Source organism: Leptopilina heterotoma, unplaced genomic scaffold (assembly GCF_015476425.1).
Source record: "Leptopilina heterotoma isolate Lh14 unplaced genomic scaffold, ASM1547642v1 Lhet_260, whole genome shotgun sequence".
Taxonomy (NCBI): domain Eukaryota; kingdom Metazoa; phylum Arthropoda; class Insecta; order Hymenoptera; family Figitidae; genus Leptopilina; species Leptopilina heterotoma.
The window spans coordinates 78,675-96,952 of NW_025110970.1; the positions used below are offsets into that span (position 1 = coordinate 78,675).

At 30.3% G+C, this 18,278-nt stretch overlaps 3 protein-coding genes across 4 annotated transcripts in view; 1 reads left to right on the forward strand and 2 right to left on the reverse strand.

Moving 5' to 3' along the window:
• Positions 1-18,278, forward strand: part of LOC122503421 (protein AAR2 homolog) — a 105,903-nt gene that overhangs the window by 13,021 nt on the left and 74,604 nt on the right. For both annotated transcript variants that reach the window (XM_043613954.1, XM_043613953.1), the window contains exon 4: positions 226-379. In XM_043613954.1, coding sequence (XP_043469889.1) covers positions 226-379 — 154 coding nt within the window. The remainder of the gene's footprint in view (positions 1-225; positions 380-18,278) is intronic.
• Positions 13,214-14,603, reverse strand: LOC122503422 (zinc finger BED domain-containing protein 4-like). Its single transcript, XM_043613955.1, has 3 exons — positions 14,370-14,603; positions 14,105-14,297; positions 13,214-13,724 (listed from the first exon to the last, which is right to left on the reverse strand). Exons 1-3 carry the CDS (start codon positions 14,601-14,603, stop codon positions 13,297-13,299), a joined length of 855 nt encoding a protein of 284 aa, XP_043469890.1. The 3' UTR covers positions 13,214-13,296.
• Positions 14,671-16,619, reverse strand: LOC122503423 (E3 SUMO-protein ligase ZBED1-like). Its single transcript, XM_043613956.1, has 3 exons — positions 16,040-16,619; positions 15,293-15,595; positions 14,671-15,140 (listed from the first exon to the last, which is right to left on the reverse strand). Exons 2-3 carry the CDS (start codon positions 15,549-15,551, stop codon positions 14,671-14,673), a joined length of 729 nt encoding a protein of 242 aa, XP_043469891.1. The 5' UTR covers positions 15,552-15,595; positions 16,040-16,619.

Sequence of the window (18,278 nt, forward strand, 5' to 3'; positions counted from 1 at the left end):
CTCCTTTTATTTACGAGATATGATTGAAAAAGTGATGGCATGTTTTTTCATAGAGTCGCGTGTAATTGTCCTGATACTTGTGGACAGAAGTGTATTTAGGATATATTATGATCTAAGTTTATTCCTTCTTGTCATTGTTTACTCAACAGTTAAAACTTTTGATGTTTTTCAGTGTGTCTAATTATTGTACAATTTAATGTAAACAAATAATTTTCTAAACAATAGCCGTCTCTGATGAAGCAATACAAGGTTTGAAGGATAATTTGTTAGACTTGGACCGTTATTTAGGACCTTATCCTTACGATATATGGAAACAGTGGCAAGAACTAACTAACAGAATCGACTCTGATATTGTAGATAGATGCACACCAAGTTGTGGGTATGTATAACTCTAATTAATTAATTATTATTTATTAACCAATATGGACAGAAAAACTTTCTTTTACAGTACTGAGATAATACAATACAATTAACAAAACTTTAATCAGTTGACTTATTACCAGGAACAGTCCCAAAAGTTTAGTTTCGTTTTAGTTTTTTTGTTGATAATAAAATAAATGAACAAACTGAATTTAGTTTCGTGCCGACATGAGAAGAAATAAGCAAAATAAATTTAATTTCATTATAAATCCAAAACATATATCTTAGAAATTCAATAACTTATTAGTTTTAAGTAGAAAACCACAGTAAAACAAATTTTTCAAGAAATAATATAAGAATATCTTTAATGATACTTACGAAATAAGTGATATTAAAAAAATTAATTAATAGGAGTGCGTTGTGGATTACTTTTCACTTTTTGATGATCACATCATTTTTATAATAAAAATTGACGTATTGATATTAAAATTATGTTGCTAAAGTAATTTTGAAATCAATATTAATTAATTTTACAGTAATCATTAGTAGAAAAAATGTAGAACCCTCTGCACCTAATTTAATACGCTCCAATAGTAGTTATCAAATATTATATTATTTTTCGTCAATATAATAATCAGTAATTGAAAATATTTTATTGTTTCATAAAAAGAAATGTGTCAAGCCCAAAATGTGTCATTCTTCGTTTTTGTAACTATTTTTAAAGAAACTGTATTTTTTTTGCTTAGAGAGTTTTGGGAAATTGCATACAGATACCTTAGATTCCGCAATTCAAGGTTATGTGGGGTTGGTATAGTACAAAAGAAAATATAAATAATATAAATTAAATAATAAGTTTAATAAACTGGCGCCCTACTGCCAGCCCCGACCCAATAAAAACTGTAACTGTAAAAGAACAAGTTAAATAAATTCGCTCCTTTTAATATCTTTCTTATTTACTTTTAGTCCTTGCGAGAGTCTTCTTCGCTTCCTCAAGGACCGTTATGAAGACTCTGCATCCTCCGCTGCCTGCAATATGGGTGGTTGACACCCTATTGCCAAACTTTTCCTTGCATAAAGAGCAGCTTGGGTTCTTTTTACAGTTGGAGAACCTGTGACCGACTTCATCGCACTTAAAGCACGCAGCCGGTCTGTCCTCCTGTCATTTCGCTCCAATATGGCCGTATCCCAAGCATCGATGACACCGGACGACCATTACCCTTTTCTTAATTGGGCAACGCATAAAACCAATTTTTACGTATCCCAATTTCTCCAGCCTGTTCGCCTTTGCCGGGTTGGCGACTACAACGGCGAGCTTCATCCCTCGGCGGTTGAGTCCTAAGACCGTCACTCTCCTGCTTCCTGGCTTTCCCATCACTTGAGACAACACATGTTGCACCTCTGCTTCTTGGGTAAGGCAATCCAAATCACGGATCTCGAGTGAAACTCTTCGATCCATCGACTGCACCATACCCATGCTTCCAACCGTCTTGGTGACCTCAGCGGTGAAAGCGTCCTTGTTGGAGTCTTCTGAACTTAATCAGAAGGTCTCCCTTCTTTGTAGCTTTTGCTGCTACTATTCTCGTATGGTAGACATCCGGGTTGACCTCTTTGCGAAGTTTACCCAGAACGTCAGCATACGATAATCCTTGGCTTACTCGGATCAGCACAGCGGATCCTTTTGTCCCCATTCTTTCCAATCGAGGAATCTGTGGCTTCGGTACTTCCGTTTTCATTGAAGGCGCTTCCTCCTTCTTCCTCTTATCGGTTTTGGTTCGAGTCTCTTCTGGACTGTCACCCTCTCTCTTCCGTTTCTGAGCATCTCTTATGATGCTTTTGAGATTACGCTTATATGAACGCTCTCTCTCTTCCTTACGGTCCTTGCGGTTACACTCGGCACCGCTCAGAACGCATGCCAAATCGACGTCCGACTCATACACCGCGGCATGCTTCATTTTTGCCACTTTCAGCAGGACTTCGATGGCTTTGAGTCCATCTTTTACCGTCCTATTGACGTTCTTTTGAATGTCGCAAGACTTTAACATCTTTGCGACCTCCAACTCCATTTTGTCGAGGCAAGTCGCCTCCTTCTTTCTGAGCCGTAAGCATATCTCGCGAGTCTCTTCTATCGTCTCGTCGTCTACTTATGAGTGGATAGAGCTATGTACGGTCTTTCCGCTACTGCAGCTTGACACACTCAGAAGGCTCGACGCGCTTCCTTTTCTCATTCTTTCTCCTTCCACGATGTTCTATGAATCTAATCTTCCACGATCACCCGTGACACTGCAAGAAATTGTGCGGTCCTGTTTCCGGCCTGCTCACATGGGGTACCTTCTCTGAATTTTGTGAATCCATTTTTCTTGCTGTTTGGTTGCCCTTTAGTGAAAAGCAAATACCCGAGCGTCACCATCGTCTTCACAGTATTTTGTTAAAGACAATTCGATGTTATTAGTAATTAAACAATTGAACTCAATAATAATATATTATATATATATATATATATATATATATATGTATATGTATAAGAGACTTCTTTCCCTAAATTTTTTTTTTTAAATTCAAAAATTGTTGAAGATACGCCATTTTGAATTTTAATATTAATTTGTAAAATTTACACATTTTTTAGGTAAAAATTTGTAATTTGAAATAAAAATAAAGTTAATAAAAAAAACTAAAATTTTTAAATAAAAATTTTTAGATATATCTCCGGCTGCTACTCTTGAAAAAATTGATTTTCAATAGATTTTCTTCAAATTTTGAGAAAATGTTTCTTTGTAAATATTTAAATGTGGTAAAATATTTCAAAACTCTTTGCCATGTCAAAAAAGAAGATATATGTGACGCGTTCACAAGAAAGGTACCTATAAGAAGGAAAAAATTTGAGGTTATGTTTTAAATTTTTTGAGTAAAAATACAGAAAGAGAATCAATTATTAATTAAAAATTGTTGGTTTTCAAGTTTTCATTATATTCAAAATATTCAATTAATATTGGTTTAAAATTCAAATAATTAAAAATGAACTTTTAATCAAGATAAATCTAACTCGAACCCAACCTATAATTCGTTTGCTTCTTAGGTACCTTTCTTCGGGTCGCACATATATTGAGGTTGACATTTTTTATTTTTAACATAATCGCATGTAAAAGTTAAAGTTTGAACTTGAATATCTTTATGCGATCTGCTAAAAAAATTTAGCATCGCAAAAGGTTTTGAAATTTTTACCACATTTAAAGGGCCCCCGAAGAGATATTTTCTTAAAATTTAAAGAAATTCTATGAAAAAACAATTTTTTCAAGAGTAGCAGCCGGAGGATTCGAATTTTTTTAAGCTGCGACAAAGATTTTCTATTGCAAAAAGCACAGAAAATTACTGTAGAGCCTTAAAAATTTCCAAAATTGATGAAGAAATTGGCGTTTATCATCAATTTTTCAAAAATTTAGGAATTGTTTGTACCACAGGCCGACAGTATTTACTAAACAAGAATCAAACAATACTTTTCCGAAGGTTTTCAACGTGATAATTCCGAATCCTAAGCTTCATAATAGACCCTGCACGTCGGGTTTTCGAGGTATTTTAGCAAAAGACCAGTTTTTTTAACATCAAAATATAATTGTTTTGCCAAAAGTTCAATATTGCATCTGAAGACGCTACTTTTCTTCTTTAAAATACATTTTGAAAATTTTAAATATTTTTATTTTCCTCTGAGTAATCGTTTATTCTGTTTACTGAGTTTGGCAAATTCTTTGAAAACTGAGTAGAAACAGACAAAACTTCGATAATGAAGAAGAATATTACTACAAACCAGGATATAAATTTCAAATTCTTCTGCGTATTTTCAGTACAACTGAATGCGAATACGATGTCAGATTTACCAAATCGTCTGCCATATACGATCCGCTATTTTGAATTTTGTAAATCTGACATAGAATTCGTATCCAGTTATACCGAAAATCTGCAGAAACATTTGAAATTTAGATGTTGGTAGTTAAATTCTTCTATATTATCGAAGTTTTGTCTATTTCTACTCAATTTTTGTAGAATTTGCCCAACTCACTAACAAATGAAGATTTTTTAAATATCCGAAATGAAAAAAATCGAAAAACTGAGTTTATTCAAAATTTCATATACCGATTTTTTCTTTTTTGTCTTAAAATTATTGTATGACTTTACTGAAATTATACAAAAAAAAATTGGATGGGCAAGACCTTTTGGGTTTTTATTCGAAGCTCACCTTGTTGCTGCAGCTAGTCTTTTTTTTACAAAAACTTCAATATCTCCGGCACTAGATGAGTCTTCATCAATTTTGATTTATTAAATTAAAGGTGAATTCATAAGGATTCCAAATATGTTCATAACATTTTTCTCAAAAAGAAGTAAATAATAAAAAAAATTAAAAAAAATTTTTTTTTATTTAAAAACTAATTTTCTATTATTAACATTATTTTTATTTTAACCCTTTCAGTCCCAGTGGTCGATATATCGACCACCTTCTAAGCCACCAATTTTTTTAACATAACTTAAAGGAAAAGTTCAAATAATTACATATTTCTTATTTTTATGTTTCTACAGATAGGCTTTAGTAGTTTTTTAACAAATTAATTTATATTATTTATGTTTTTTTGTTATTAACAAACTTATACACGGCAACGCATTATTTCAGGTTAAACTTAACTGTAATAAAATTAAATCAGTAACATATATACTTTAAATTATGGTTGTTTTCAAAATTCTCAGGGTTTGCTGAATATTAATCTAAAATCAAATATGCAAATTCAAAATGGTGGATCCAATATGGCGGACAAAAATTAAAAATTAAACTTTGCTTGAAAATGGTCTCTCGGGGCTTTTTGGGGTCGCTGATTACGAATCTAAAGTCAGTTTTTTAAAATTCAAAATGGCGGATCCAATATGGCGGACAAAAATTGAAAATGAAACAAATTTACTTGAAAGTTGTCACTCGGGGGTTTTTGGGGTCGCTGATTACGAATCTAAAGTCAGTTTTTAAAAAATCAAAATAGTGGATCCATAAATCCATATAGCGAACATAAAAAGTTACGAATTTGGAAACACCCTCCTCTTTTTTAATAGGGGCTTGAGACCGGCAATGGCAGAGTTTCATCTCTTTTCTTTTAATTTTTTTTGTTTTTTTAAAATGTTTAAAATGTTTTTTTTTTAATTTTTAATAGAGGTGTGCAAAAAGCTCGAATAGCCGAGCCGAGCCGGGCCGCAATTTTTTCGAGCCGAGCCGAGCCGAGCCCGAGCCGGGCTCGATGTATCGGGTACCCGAAATTTTCGAGTACCCGAAACATTCGGGTACCCGAATTCACTCGAGTACTCGAATATTTCGGGTACTCGAATGAATTCGGGTACCCGAAATTTTCGAGTACTCGATTTAATTCGAGCTTTTAAATTAAAAAAATTTTTTTTTTTTACAAAAAAAAATTAATTAAAAATTAATGTAGAAAATTTTGGATTTTCTCAAGGGCTCGAATCAAATCGAGTACTCGAAAATTTCGAGTACCCGAAAGTTTCGGGTACCCGAAAAATTCGAGTACCCGAAATTATTCGAGCTTTTTATAAAGCTCGGCTCGGCCCGAGCTCGGCTCGAGCTCGAACTGAATAGGCTCGGCTCGGCTCGGCTCGAAAAATGAAAAGCTCGAAAATACCCGCTCGAGCTTCGGGTTTCGAGCTTTTTGCACACCTCTAATTTTTAAATACTTTTATTAATTTTGTTTTCTTAAAATATTTTTATATTTGTCGTAACAAACGACAAAAGACAAGTGACGAAACATAAAAGACGAATGACAAAAAAACAAAAGAAAATCAAGAAAAAAAAGGGAAAATGTCAAACGACAAAAAAACAGTACAAAAAAAAACAGTCCTATTTTTAATAATATTATTGTAATAGTCGTAACATTAGATTCGCCATTTAAAAATTTTGTAAGAATGATTCGAGATTTGTATTTACACACCCCGCAAACTTCCAAGAAGCAGCATTCAGTCCTATATTGTCAATTTTTAATTTTTGACTATCATATTGTATCCATTATTTTAAAGTTAGAGAAACTGACTTCAGATTCGTAATAAGTGACCTAGAAAAACCTAAGCGGTAATTTTCAAACAAATTTGATGGATTTTTTATTTCTTCGTCCAACATATTGAATCCTCCATTTTTAATTTTAATAAACTGACTTCAGATTCAGCATCAGCGACTTTAAAAACCTCCGAATGCCAACTTTTAATCAAATTTGTTTCATTTTTAAATTTTGTCTGACATATTGGATCCGCCATTTTGAATTTTGACAAACTGACTCCAGATTTGAAATGAGCGACCCCAAAAACCACCGAAAGACTACTTTCATGTAAATTTGATTAATTTTTTAATCTATTGTCCGCCATATTGAATCCGCCATTCTGAATTTTGAAAAACTGACTTCAGATTCGTAATCAGCGACCCCAATAACCCCCAAGAGACAATTTTCAAGCAAATTTGTTTCATTTTTAAATTTTAATTGCCATATTGGATCCGCCATTTTGAATTTTGAAAAACTGACTCCAGATTCGTAATCAGCGACCCCAAAAACCCCCGAGTGACAACTTTCAAGTAAATTTGTTTCATTTTCAATTTTTGTCCGCCATATTGGATCCGCCATTTTGAATTTTAAAAAACTGACTCCAGATTCGTAATCAGCGACCCCAAAAACCCCCAAGTGACAACTTTCAAGTAAATTTGATTAATTTTTTACTATATCGTCCGCCATATTGACTCCGCCATTTTATATTTTCAAAATTTTGAAAATCTGATTCCAGATTCGTAATCAGCGACCCCGAAAACCATAGGTACTATACCTATTGCAGATATTTCTTAATTTCCCTAATTATGGGACTGAAAGGGTTAAAGTACACATTTTTACCTGAAAAATGTGTAAACTTCATAAAAATCCATAAACAATAGTCCAAGATATTTAAAACTTTATGAAATTAATATTAAAATTCAAAATGTCAATAAAATCTCTTTTTCTATAATATTATTAAGTTTTTGGGCCTATTAATTAGTTATAGATTAACTTAAGTATTTTCGTATTTGTTTCTTTAGGTAAAAAGGAAACTTTTTCTGCCCGGCGCTCAATGATATCACTAGATTAAAAAATATCTTAACAAATCGCGGCCAGGCTAATATACACTTTATTCAAATAGAATTATTTCTTGATTATTTACCAAACCCCGTCCTAATTTTTATTATCACTAATTAAAATTAAATTGGTAAACACTAGGGAATATAATATTTGGGTTAGTCTATATATATATATATATATGTTACCGGCAAAGTATGTAATCAGGCATTTTATAAAATACCTAGGCAGTATATAAAATGCCTGTCTGTCTCAGGCAATGTGTATAAAAAAAAGATTTTCTATACATTGCCTAGGCATTATATAAAATGCCCACTAGACTTTAGGCAAAGTATAAAATTTAGTTTTATTTCAAATAATATACATTTTTCTGTTATAAAAATATTAACTTTCTTTTGTAATTTATTTGTTACAACACGGCATACTTGAATGACATTTCGACTGACACTGGACCTTATTTTTTATGCATAAATATTTGTTGCTTTGACAGTTTTTTACAAGAACATTTTACAAAACCTTGGCCTGTTCCTTTTTCTCGGTAGCTTTAACATTATTAACATCACTTATCAACTGCTTATACCGTTCGTCTGATAAAAATATACTGTTTTTTGCCATTGCATTTTTAATTTTAGAAAATTCGGAAAAAATCTATCCCTTGTCACCGAAACATTTCCTATTTCTGCACTCATTTTAAGTTCAAATTTATGTTTCTGCGACTGATTACCTCAAAATGTGAGAATTGACTGACAAAATTTGTATTTTCTGTTAATTAAGTATTATTCTTAAGAGTTAGAAATATTGAACTTCATTGTATAAAATTACTCACTGCTAACATGCAGCTATGTAAACATAGCTAAAATACTTATTGTTATATACTTATTATTTTCTATTTATAATAGAAAAATCGTGGAAAGTGTTTATAGAAAAAGGTAGACGTTTCAAGCTGCTGAGACTATTATATACTTTACCTTATGCTCGATGGGCATTTTATAAAATACCTAGGAATTTTATAAAATGCCTAGGCAATATATGAAAAAATAATTTAATTATATACATTGCCTGAAATGGACAGGCTTTTTATATACTGCCTAGGCATTTTATAAAATGCCTGGATTTCATACTTTGCCGGTAACATATATATATATATATATATTTTTGGTACCGCTATACAGAAAAGAACCATTTTCTTTAAAGAAACATTAAAAATTACTGCAAAAAATTCAATAAAATCTCTTTTTTCACATTCAATAAGTTTTTGGGTCCATTAATTATTCACACATTCACTTTATTGTTTTTGTATTTGTTTTTTTAGATGAAAAGAAAACTTTTTCAGCCCCACACTCATCGATCCTTAATATGAAACGAGTAGATATATGCAAATTAGGTAAAGAGAGACAGTCTAATGTTACTTATCCTCGAAAAAGAAAGAAAGCAATAGCGTTAGATTTTCTGCGTTATAAACAGAGACCGATTTATGTTATTTCTATTTGGAAAGAGGAAGAAAGCAATAGCGTTAGATTTTCTGCGTTATAAACAGAGACCGATTTATGTTATTTCTATTTGGAAAGAGGAAGAAAGCAATAGCGTTAGATTTTCTGCGTTATAAACAGGGACGAAAGGTCTGCTCGAGTACCTGGCCTATTGTCTAAAGGGTTTCTTTCAACCAGTAGGCAGTCTATTGAGTGACCAGTGACCAGTGAGCAGAGAGAGAGAGAGAGAGAGTTGCATTGGTAGTCTATTTTATACTTGAGTATATACATATATACACTGTAAAAAATTTAGGGAGTTAACGGACTCGGGAGTTTGGAGTGAAATTTTTCGAGTTGAAAATCAACTCCAAAAGAGAGTTAATTTCTAACTCCCTTCATTCAACACCCGCGCGAGTTATTTTTTCATTGGGGAGTTAGCATTTGGGTGTGAAGTTTTAACTCTCTTTATTTAACTCCCCTGGCATTAACTCAACAATGGGTGCCACTTTTATAGAATCCCCTGGGAAGTTAAAATTTAACTCTCTTTTTTTACAGTGTAGTTACAGTTTATTAACAGATTTTTGCAGTATATAATACAGAAAAATAAAAGTGTAAAGTGAAGAACACTTTTTTTCTCTTTTCAGAATTAAAAAAAATAAGACGAAAAAAATTTTTGTGATTAAAAATAAGGATAAGGAGGTAAGTTTTTATAAATTGTGTGAAATACTACTTTTTAATGATATAAAATGATTTTTTTGTAATTTAGAAATGCAAGTAATAAATTAACAACTTTCCCGTCTAAGTCACTAAAATTATCTACTTTTTCAACAATTAAACTTGTAAAGAAATTTAAATAACTTTCTCGAATCATTTTAAAAATGCTTGATCTCGTCCTTGAGTTTGCCTTGTTTTATTAAAAAATTAATATAATTTCAGTAATACTTTACATGGTTTAATATTTTTTTAATAAATCTTAAACAAGTACCCAGTTTTTTATTATAAAAAAGTTTATGTTGTCTTAAACAAAAAAAGAATATTTTTTATTTCAGTTCAAAATTAGAGTCTTGAAGGTAATAAACAGGTGCCATAATAATAAGGTGCCACTTTCAGAATCATGTCGATACCTCCATGTATTACAATCCTATCTTACGGTGAAGGTTAATACAGTCCTATCTTGCGGTAACGTTTTATACAGTTCTATCTTGAAGTGACGGTTTATACCATTCTATCTCAAAATTTTCAATTTTTCAGTTTTTTGCTAAAATTATAGAAGAAAATATTCTGTATTAGATGGTAACACCTAAAATAGTTATATTAATTAGGATATTTATAAAAAACAGTAATTAGAAATAATAACAAGTTTTATCTTCCAAGTAAAAGTGTTCTATCTTTCTTTTGTTTTTGTATCTGTCAAAAAAAATATACACATGTGATTCGTATAATCGCGTTAGAAAAGCAAAAAAGAACAAAAGGTAGAAAATGGATATCCCTTTGGATTTAAGTATGCCATCAGGAAAAAAATTCTTTACTGAATAATAATAAAAATATATAAATTTATAAAGTGATTATTATATCTGTTAATTTTGCTTTATTTTAACTTTTCTTACACCAGGAGAGACTTGTTCTGACGTAGAAATTGAGATCATTCGAATTCAGACTCGGATTGACTATTTTGACTAATATTACAGATACTTTTATTATTATAATTATATTGTAATTTATAATCTTGTTATCGTTTGTGAAATATATAATAAAATACTAGTATAATATAATCCTTGAAACATACTTATTAATTCTATATTGGAGTGACGTTTTCAACGTTTATTAAAGTAAAATAATGTAGATTTTTAAATTATTTTATTATTATTCTATTTGTATTCTCACTTGTGTAAAAATTTTCTACAATCAAAACCTCGTTTACTTACTTATTTAAATATTTGTATCTATACTTAAAACTCATAAAAATGATACGTTTATTTTAACTAATAATAATTGATAATTAAAATTAAACAAGAAAACTAACAACATTATTTTTATCATTCCACTATCCCGTGAAATATTAACCTGTCATAAAATTAGGTTAATTAACCTTTGTAGACGTATTAAGAATGCATTTTCTTGGCTTGATTTTATATAATTGTGTTTTATTTATGTATATTATGATAGAAAAATCTTTAAAGAATTACATAAAAATTATCTTATGAATATCAAACTGTCATTAATATTTTTAATATGGAATTTACTTTTAATTTGGCTCTTACGCAAAATTGGCAAATTTGAGATAGAATGGTATAAACGGTCACTTCAAGATAGAACTGTATAGAACGTTACCGCAAGATAGGACTGTATTAACCTTCACCATAAGATAGGATTGTAATACCCAGTAAACGAAAACTAATTGAAATGAATTAAAAAGAATTCACAAAGAGCTTTCGTGAATCCCGCTTTGTGACAAATACGAATTGGAGCCATGATGCAATTTTCCTGAATTCGTGAAACTGTATTGAACTTCCGAACCTTCTATCCGTACCAATTCACTGGACAAGTTTTGAGCCTTTAATTTTTTTCAATTCGTTAGCACGAATTCAATGCATTCCTTGGCCATTTCTTTCGAATGCGAATTCGTTTGGACAAATTGGTACATATTGAATTAAATTCAATTGAATATACAAAGAGCTTGAGTGAATCCCGCTTTGTGACAAATACGAATTGGAGCCTACCAAAAATGTTAATTCGTTTCAATTCATTTGAATTAGTTTTTTTTTACTGGGTACATGGAGGTATCGATGTGTTTGACTTATTTTGAAAGTAATTTTGATAAGTGATTTTTAACTTTAAATTCCTAAAAATTGGTAAAAATCTAAAGCTTAGAGTGACCCTGTACTGTTAATTTCAAAGTATTTTTATAATAGTATTTAATGTTAAAATAATTAAATAAAACTAAAAATGACTTAAGGGGGGAAACACTAGACGTCTGAAAAAATCGATTTTTTCTTTTTTGCATAAATTGTTAGTTAAGGTATTCAAAAATAGGCTAACAAAGTTTTTAGAGCAAAATTCGAAGTCCTTGCTGTACTAGCGATGAACGGAGCGCGCTCCAGGTTACCGTAGATTAGTAGAATAAGCGTAGCACTTTTGAGAATAAGGAGAGCAGAAAGTCACGAAAAGAGGAATTATTAGACTTACATGCTACTTATGAAGCACATGAAAGGATAAATATAGTGTTGAAATAGCCGATTAAAGTGTAATCACTTTAAAAAATTTTTTTGTATAAATATGAATTTTTGATACTATTTTTTCAAATGCGTTTTTCTCAAAACAGGATTTTTAAAACTGCCGTACAGTGTAGCTCAAAAAGTTATTGACCGATTTTAAAATGAAAAATTGGAAATTGTTCGTTATTAAATTTATTATTAAGTGAACTAAAGTTGAAAAGAAAAAAAAAATTTTGAGTACCTTTTTTAAAATAAAAAAGTTGCAAAAAAGTAGGCAAAAAATCGAATTTTTTTTAAAAGAAGTGTCAATTTTTCAATTTTTAATATTTTCACTTAAAAGTTAGTTCACTTAATAATAAAATATTTATAAAATATGATTAAACTTGATTTTTTGCTTTCGGGCAAAATTTGTGGGCTCAAGACTGCACGGCAGTCATGAACTCCGGCGAAGCAGCTCTATATGCAATAGCTCCCAATTTGGAAGATTTTTTATATAAACGCCTATAAAAAATATGAATTACAGTTAAATATATGAACAACATAGTGGAAATGTTTTATTTCATTCAAAAAAATTCGCGAAAAACGGCAAAAACAGCGTTCTAATGTGGTTTCCCGCCTTAACTAACTAATATTCAAATTTTTTTTATTTTATAAAAATTTTGTATTTTCTTATAAATTTAAATTTAAAAATAAATTAATATAAATAATATAGTTTTTTAATTTTTAAACTTTATTATAATAATGTTTTTTGTGTAAAAAAATTAGGTAGGATAGTGTTGTATTACTATGATTACTATGAGTAAGAATGAAAAATTTTAAAAAAATTTATATTGTAAATGTTTTAAAAAAGACAATTTTTGATTTAGCTTGATACTTTTTCAACCAGAAATGGCCAATAGGGTTGTTCGACTTCACCAGAAAGTCGACTTTCGACTTTTCGATCGACTCTGTTTGAGTCGACTTTAAAGTCGACTGATCGATAAGAAAAAGTCGACTTTTTTCGACTTTTCGACTTTTTTGGATAAAAAACTGTATTATGTTGTGCAATTAACTTATTATATTTGTAATACATATAATCAAACATGTAACATTTATTTATAAACATTATCTTTTTAAGTACAACTAATTAAACCATTTTTCGTCCAAACTACGCATAAATACTAGTTGATCTAGGTGCTTTCCAGAAATTCGATTTCTAAGTTTTGTCGCTATTAGCCCTGTATGAGAGAAAAGTCTCTCTGCTGGAACAGAGGTGGCTAAAACCGGTAGAAATTGAAGCGCCACTTTATATACATGAGGATATTCTCCTTTTAAAACAGCCCAGGCAGCTAGCGGGTTAGGATTTTCTATACGATTAATGATGGGTCTATTAAAATATTGTCTCATTTCCACTGGGATTCCATTAGCAACATCTTGATCAGCGTTTAAGACCTTATCTTTCACTGACTGGTCAAATTCAAACCAAAGACTGTCCTCTGAGCTTGAAACTTTTTGAGAATTTTGAACTAGATTTCTAGAATCAACTCCAATACATTCTGATACCAATGAACCTGAAATTAGTCATTTTTTTATAAAAACACACTTAAATCTTGTATAGTTTAATGTAGTAGATAAAATTGAGTTCGATTTTTAAAACAAGTAATTTTAAATATTTTAAAATCAATATATTTTTGAAGAACTTTATATCTATTTTTCGAGTTATACGAGTTCTTAGATATAAAATTAAAATTTCTTTTAAAAATTTTTATTAAATTTATAATTTTGTTATTTTTAAAAATAATATTTAATTTTTTGATATATATAACTGCATTAATTGGATTACTAAATGGCAAAAACAACACATCAAATCAAGTACCTTCTTTGCCTATACATACATGCATACATTACTTTTGTTTTAAAATAGAATAATTAAAATAAAAATATTTCTTACCAATATGTGTTACTGCTTTTGATGCAGCAACTATGTTAGTGAATACGTCTTTTTTAAACCTTGGATCAAGAAGAGTCGCAGCTGAGTACGGTTTTACAAACTCTACGTTTGAAAATTTTGCTTCAACTAAAGATTGTAACTTTTTCTTAAAATTAAAACCGTCTTTAGTTCTTGTCTCGATTCCATTAATTTTCTGAAAAAAAATTTTAATTTACTAGCATATTACTAATTTTCATTTTACATTTATATATTAAGTTGTACTTACGCATCTCATTGCATTGATCAGGGGTATGCATTTGCTTAATGTTACAATTTTTTCGGAAGACATTTCAAGTGTAACCTGCCAAAGTGGTTTCAACACGTCTTTTACCTCCTGCATAATTTCCAACTCTACAGCAGTCAACATGATAGGAGGCTTACTTTTTGAACTTCTGTTTCGCTGAAGATTCATCAAAACAACAGTGACAAATCCTGATAATAAGAGGAACCTTTCCAACATATCATAACAAGAGTTCCATCTTGTTTTTACCTCTTGAATTAATTTTAACGTTGTTTTATTTTCAACGTTAGACTATTTGCAGTTTCTCTAATTTGGAAGTAGCAATTTCGCTCTTTTTAAAAAATCGTACAATCCGCTTTACTTTTAAAATAATCTGTTTTATAAAATTGTTACTCGTTTTCGATATTAAATCAGCTAATTGTTCATCATTAATTTCATCGTCTAAGTCCTCTTCATTATCATGAACTTCACTGTAATTCGTTTCTTCCGAAGGAAGCTTCTTCTCATGAAGATCAATACATGCTTGACCAATATTATTAATCTTATGAGCAAGACAGCTGATGTGCTTTGATGCACCAAACTCTTCTTGAACAGCTCCAGCAATATTAGCTCCACCATCGGTTAGAACAGCCACAATTTTGTCATAATTAATTTTCCACTCTTGGCAAATTTCTTTGAAAATGCATCGAAGGTTAACGATTGTTTTTCTATCTGTAATAAGCTTTGCACAAAGGTCAATTGACTGCATATCCATACCTATAACAGATTTAGAGATATAAACGTTAACACAGAGAAGAATTTAAATATTTTTAGTTTAAATTAAAATAGTTTAAAAAATTAAAATAGTTAAATTAAAAAAAATAAAATTAAAATAGTTTTAGGATAATATATCTAAAAATAACTCTTACCAACTAAGAAGTGAGCTGTAACTCCCAAATATGATTTCATTGTACTTGAGTGAGTCCAAATATCAGCAGTTAAACAAATTGATGGTGATTGAGACAAAAGACAAGAAAATTGTTCTCGCAATTCACAATATTTATTTTCTAGTCTTCTTGTGAGAGTCGATTCGGATGGAATTTGAAAAAGTGGTTGTAATTTTTTTACAAAATATCGAAAACCAGTACGCTCAGGAGTACGCAATGGCATATCATCTTTAGCGATCATAAAAATCAATGCGTTAGTAGCGGCAATATCTCTGTATCCACCAGCTAAAAGAAATTTATGTAATTTTACTCCAGTCAGTGTGGCAATAGATTTTGAGGTTAGAAATACAAGATTCTATAAATTTACAGTACTGAGAAGAGCAATTTTAAATCACCCGGTGAATTTCGCAACGCCATTTAAATTTACCGTACTGTGAGATGGTTTTCTTCTCGCAAATTGAAAATGTCATTTTTACAGATTATTGGGAATTGAATAATTAAATTTAAAATTACTCCTTTCAGTCGTGTAAATTTACTGTTCTATATGAGATCAAATTACAAAAATTCTGTGAAAATGTCACGCTTAGAATAGGTTCTTTCCCTCGCATACACAGCATGTAAAATCACATTTTTAAGTGTATTTTTTAAAATTAATTATTTGTAAGGTACTCAACTGTTTAACAAAAACTTTCTTGCATCAAATTATTAAAGTAAATATGGATATCTTACCTCCTTATTAACTGAAGATTGAGAAGACAGAGGATTAACATTTATGTTTGCTTCATCTACAGAAGAGAGCCGAATTCTTTTTACATTTGTAGGAATTTGTCTTTCAATGGTAATTTTATGTGCTGTTCTCAAGTGATTTGCTAATGTTGTTGTGCTATTGTTGAAATTCATTTCTTTACCACATTTTCCGCATTTCACTTTAGTGTTGTTGTCAATTTTTGTAAAATATGTCCAAACAGCACTCGGTGCCATTGTTTAAAATTATATTTTAATCTTTATTTCTAAGACGTTAGGCTATTAATTTATTCACTGCACATGATAAATATGTTTACTTTCAATTGTTCACTATACGACACTCTTTTGTTTAAGATTTTTCGCGATTCGCGGCAGAAACTTCCTTAGGTCCTATTTTCAATGTAACCTAAAAGCGAGCGAGTGGTCAGGGTGCAGTTACTGATACTGGGTTGTAGAATAATGGAGTAGATTTGACCGACCAATCAGAGTAGTCTCTCTCTAGCAGTATAGACAGATATTATCTCTGTCCTTTTCTAACTCAACTTTTCCGAACCCGTTTTCGTATCCGGCGTCATTTTGTTTTGGTTTTGAAAAAAGCTTAAAAGTCGAAAGTCGACACTGCAAAGTCGATTCTAGTCGACTTTATTAAATTGAAAGTCGATCACTAAAAGTCGACTTTTAAAAATGGAAAGTCGACTTTAGTCGAAAGTCGAAGTCGACTTTGCCATCCCTAATGGCCAAGCATTTAAGTTAGGATAATACATAAAATTCTGTCATGTTTGGCTTTTTTATTTGCATATTTACTTGTAGATTTTAATGTTAAATACTATTAGCATTAATTAATACTATTGACATTAATTGTATTAAAATAAACTGAATGCTTCTTTCAGCTTTATCCAAAGAACATTAAAACATGTAAAGTATTTCCAAAATTATATTAATTTTATTAAACAAGACAAAGTCAAGAAATTTTTTAATGATTTTGGAAAGTTAATTAAATTTTACTTTTAAGGGCATGTTATTCAGTGTAACGTTTTTCCATAGTAAAGTACATGGGGCACGTGACCACTGAATAACATAACCTTAAGTTTAATTTTTGAATACTTATATTGAGTTTTAGTGTCTTAGACGGGAAAAATGTTAATTAACCCATTAACGCCCACCAGGACACAAAACGTACCATGATTTCACGACTCTTATTTTGTATGAAATATTTAGTTAAAAATTTTAGGAAATACCATTTCCGACGTAAAATTTATCGCTCTTTCTGAATATGAAGCTAAAATTTGTTTATAATTATCTCAAAAAAATTTATAACATTTTTATTGCAAAAAACACACTTTTTTATGAAAAATTTTTTTTTCAATTATTCTTTTGACATGGAAAACTAAAGAATATGGTCTCCAAAGCACAAAATATCGCGTCCTCGAACTCTCAGCTATAAAATTCCATAATTACTTTTTATTAAATTCAAGATGGCGGATTTGCTTGAAAATAGTTTCTCGAGGGTTTTTGGGGTCGCTGATTACGAATCTGATGTTACTTTTTTAAAATTCAAAATGGCGGTTCCAATATGGAGGATATATTTTTTAAAAAGTGATTGGATTTGCTTGAAAATAGTTACTCGAGGGTTTTTGGGATCGCTGATTACGAATCTGATATCACTTTTTCAAAACTCAAAATGGCGGATCAAATATGGCGGACATATTTTTTAAAAAGTGATTGTATTTGCTTGAAAATGGTCATTCCGGGGTTTTTGAGGATGCTGATTACGAATCTAACATCGGAACAATAATATGTTTATTGTTGCTCTTACCACCAGGAGGTCAAAGTGCAAAAAAGCCAGTTTTTTTAAAATTTTATTTACAAATTTTTTTGTTGTATTTTGCCTCGAAAAATATAGCCACTATCATGCAAAGTGCAACAAAAGGACACACAAATTGTGTATTCAATGTGGCATATATATGTGCGTCACTTGTTTTTAATCAAACCATATGTTGTGTTAGTCTCTTTTTTATCTTTGTATAAAAAATGTCATAATTATATAAGTGTCATAATTATCGTTGGTTCAGATTTAGAAAGCAGAATTAAAATTTTATATTATTTATTTTAAAAAATATTAAAATATCCAGAAAAAAATTTTTAAATAAAAAAAAACAAAACAAATTTTTAAAATAAAATAAAAGAAGTAGCTTTTTTGCACGTCGACCTCCTTGTGATAAGA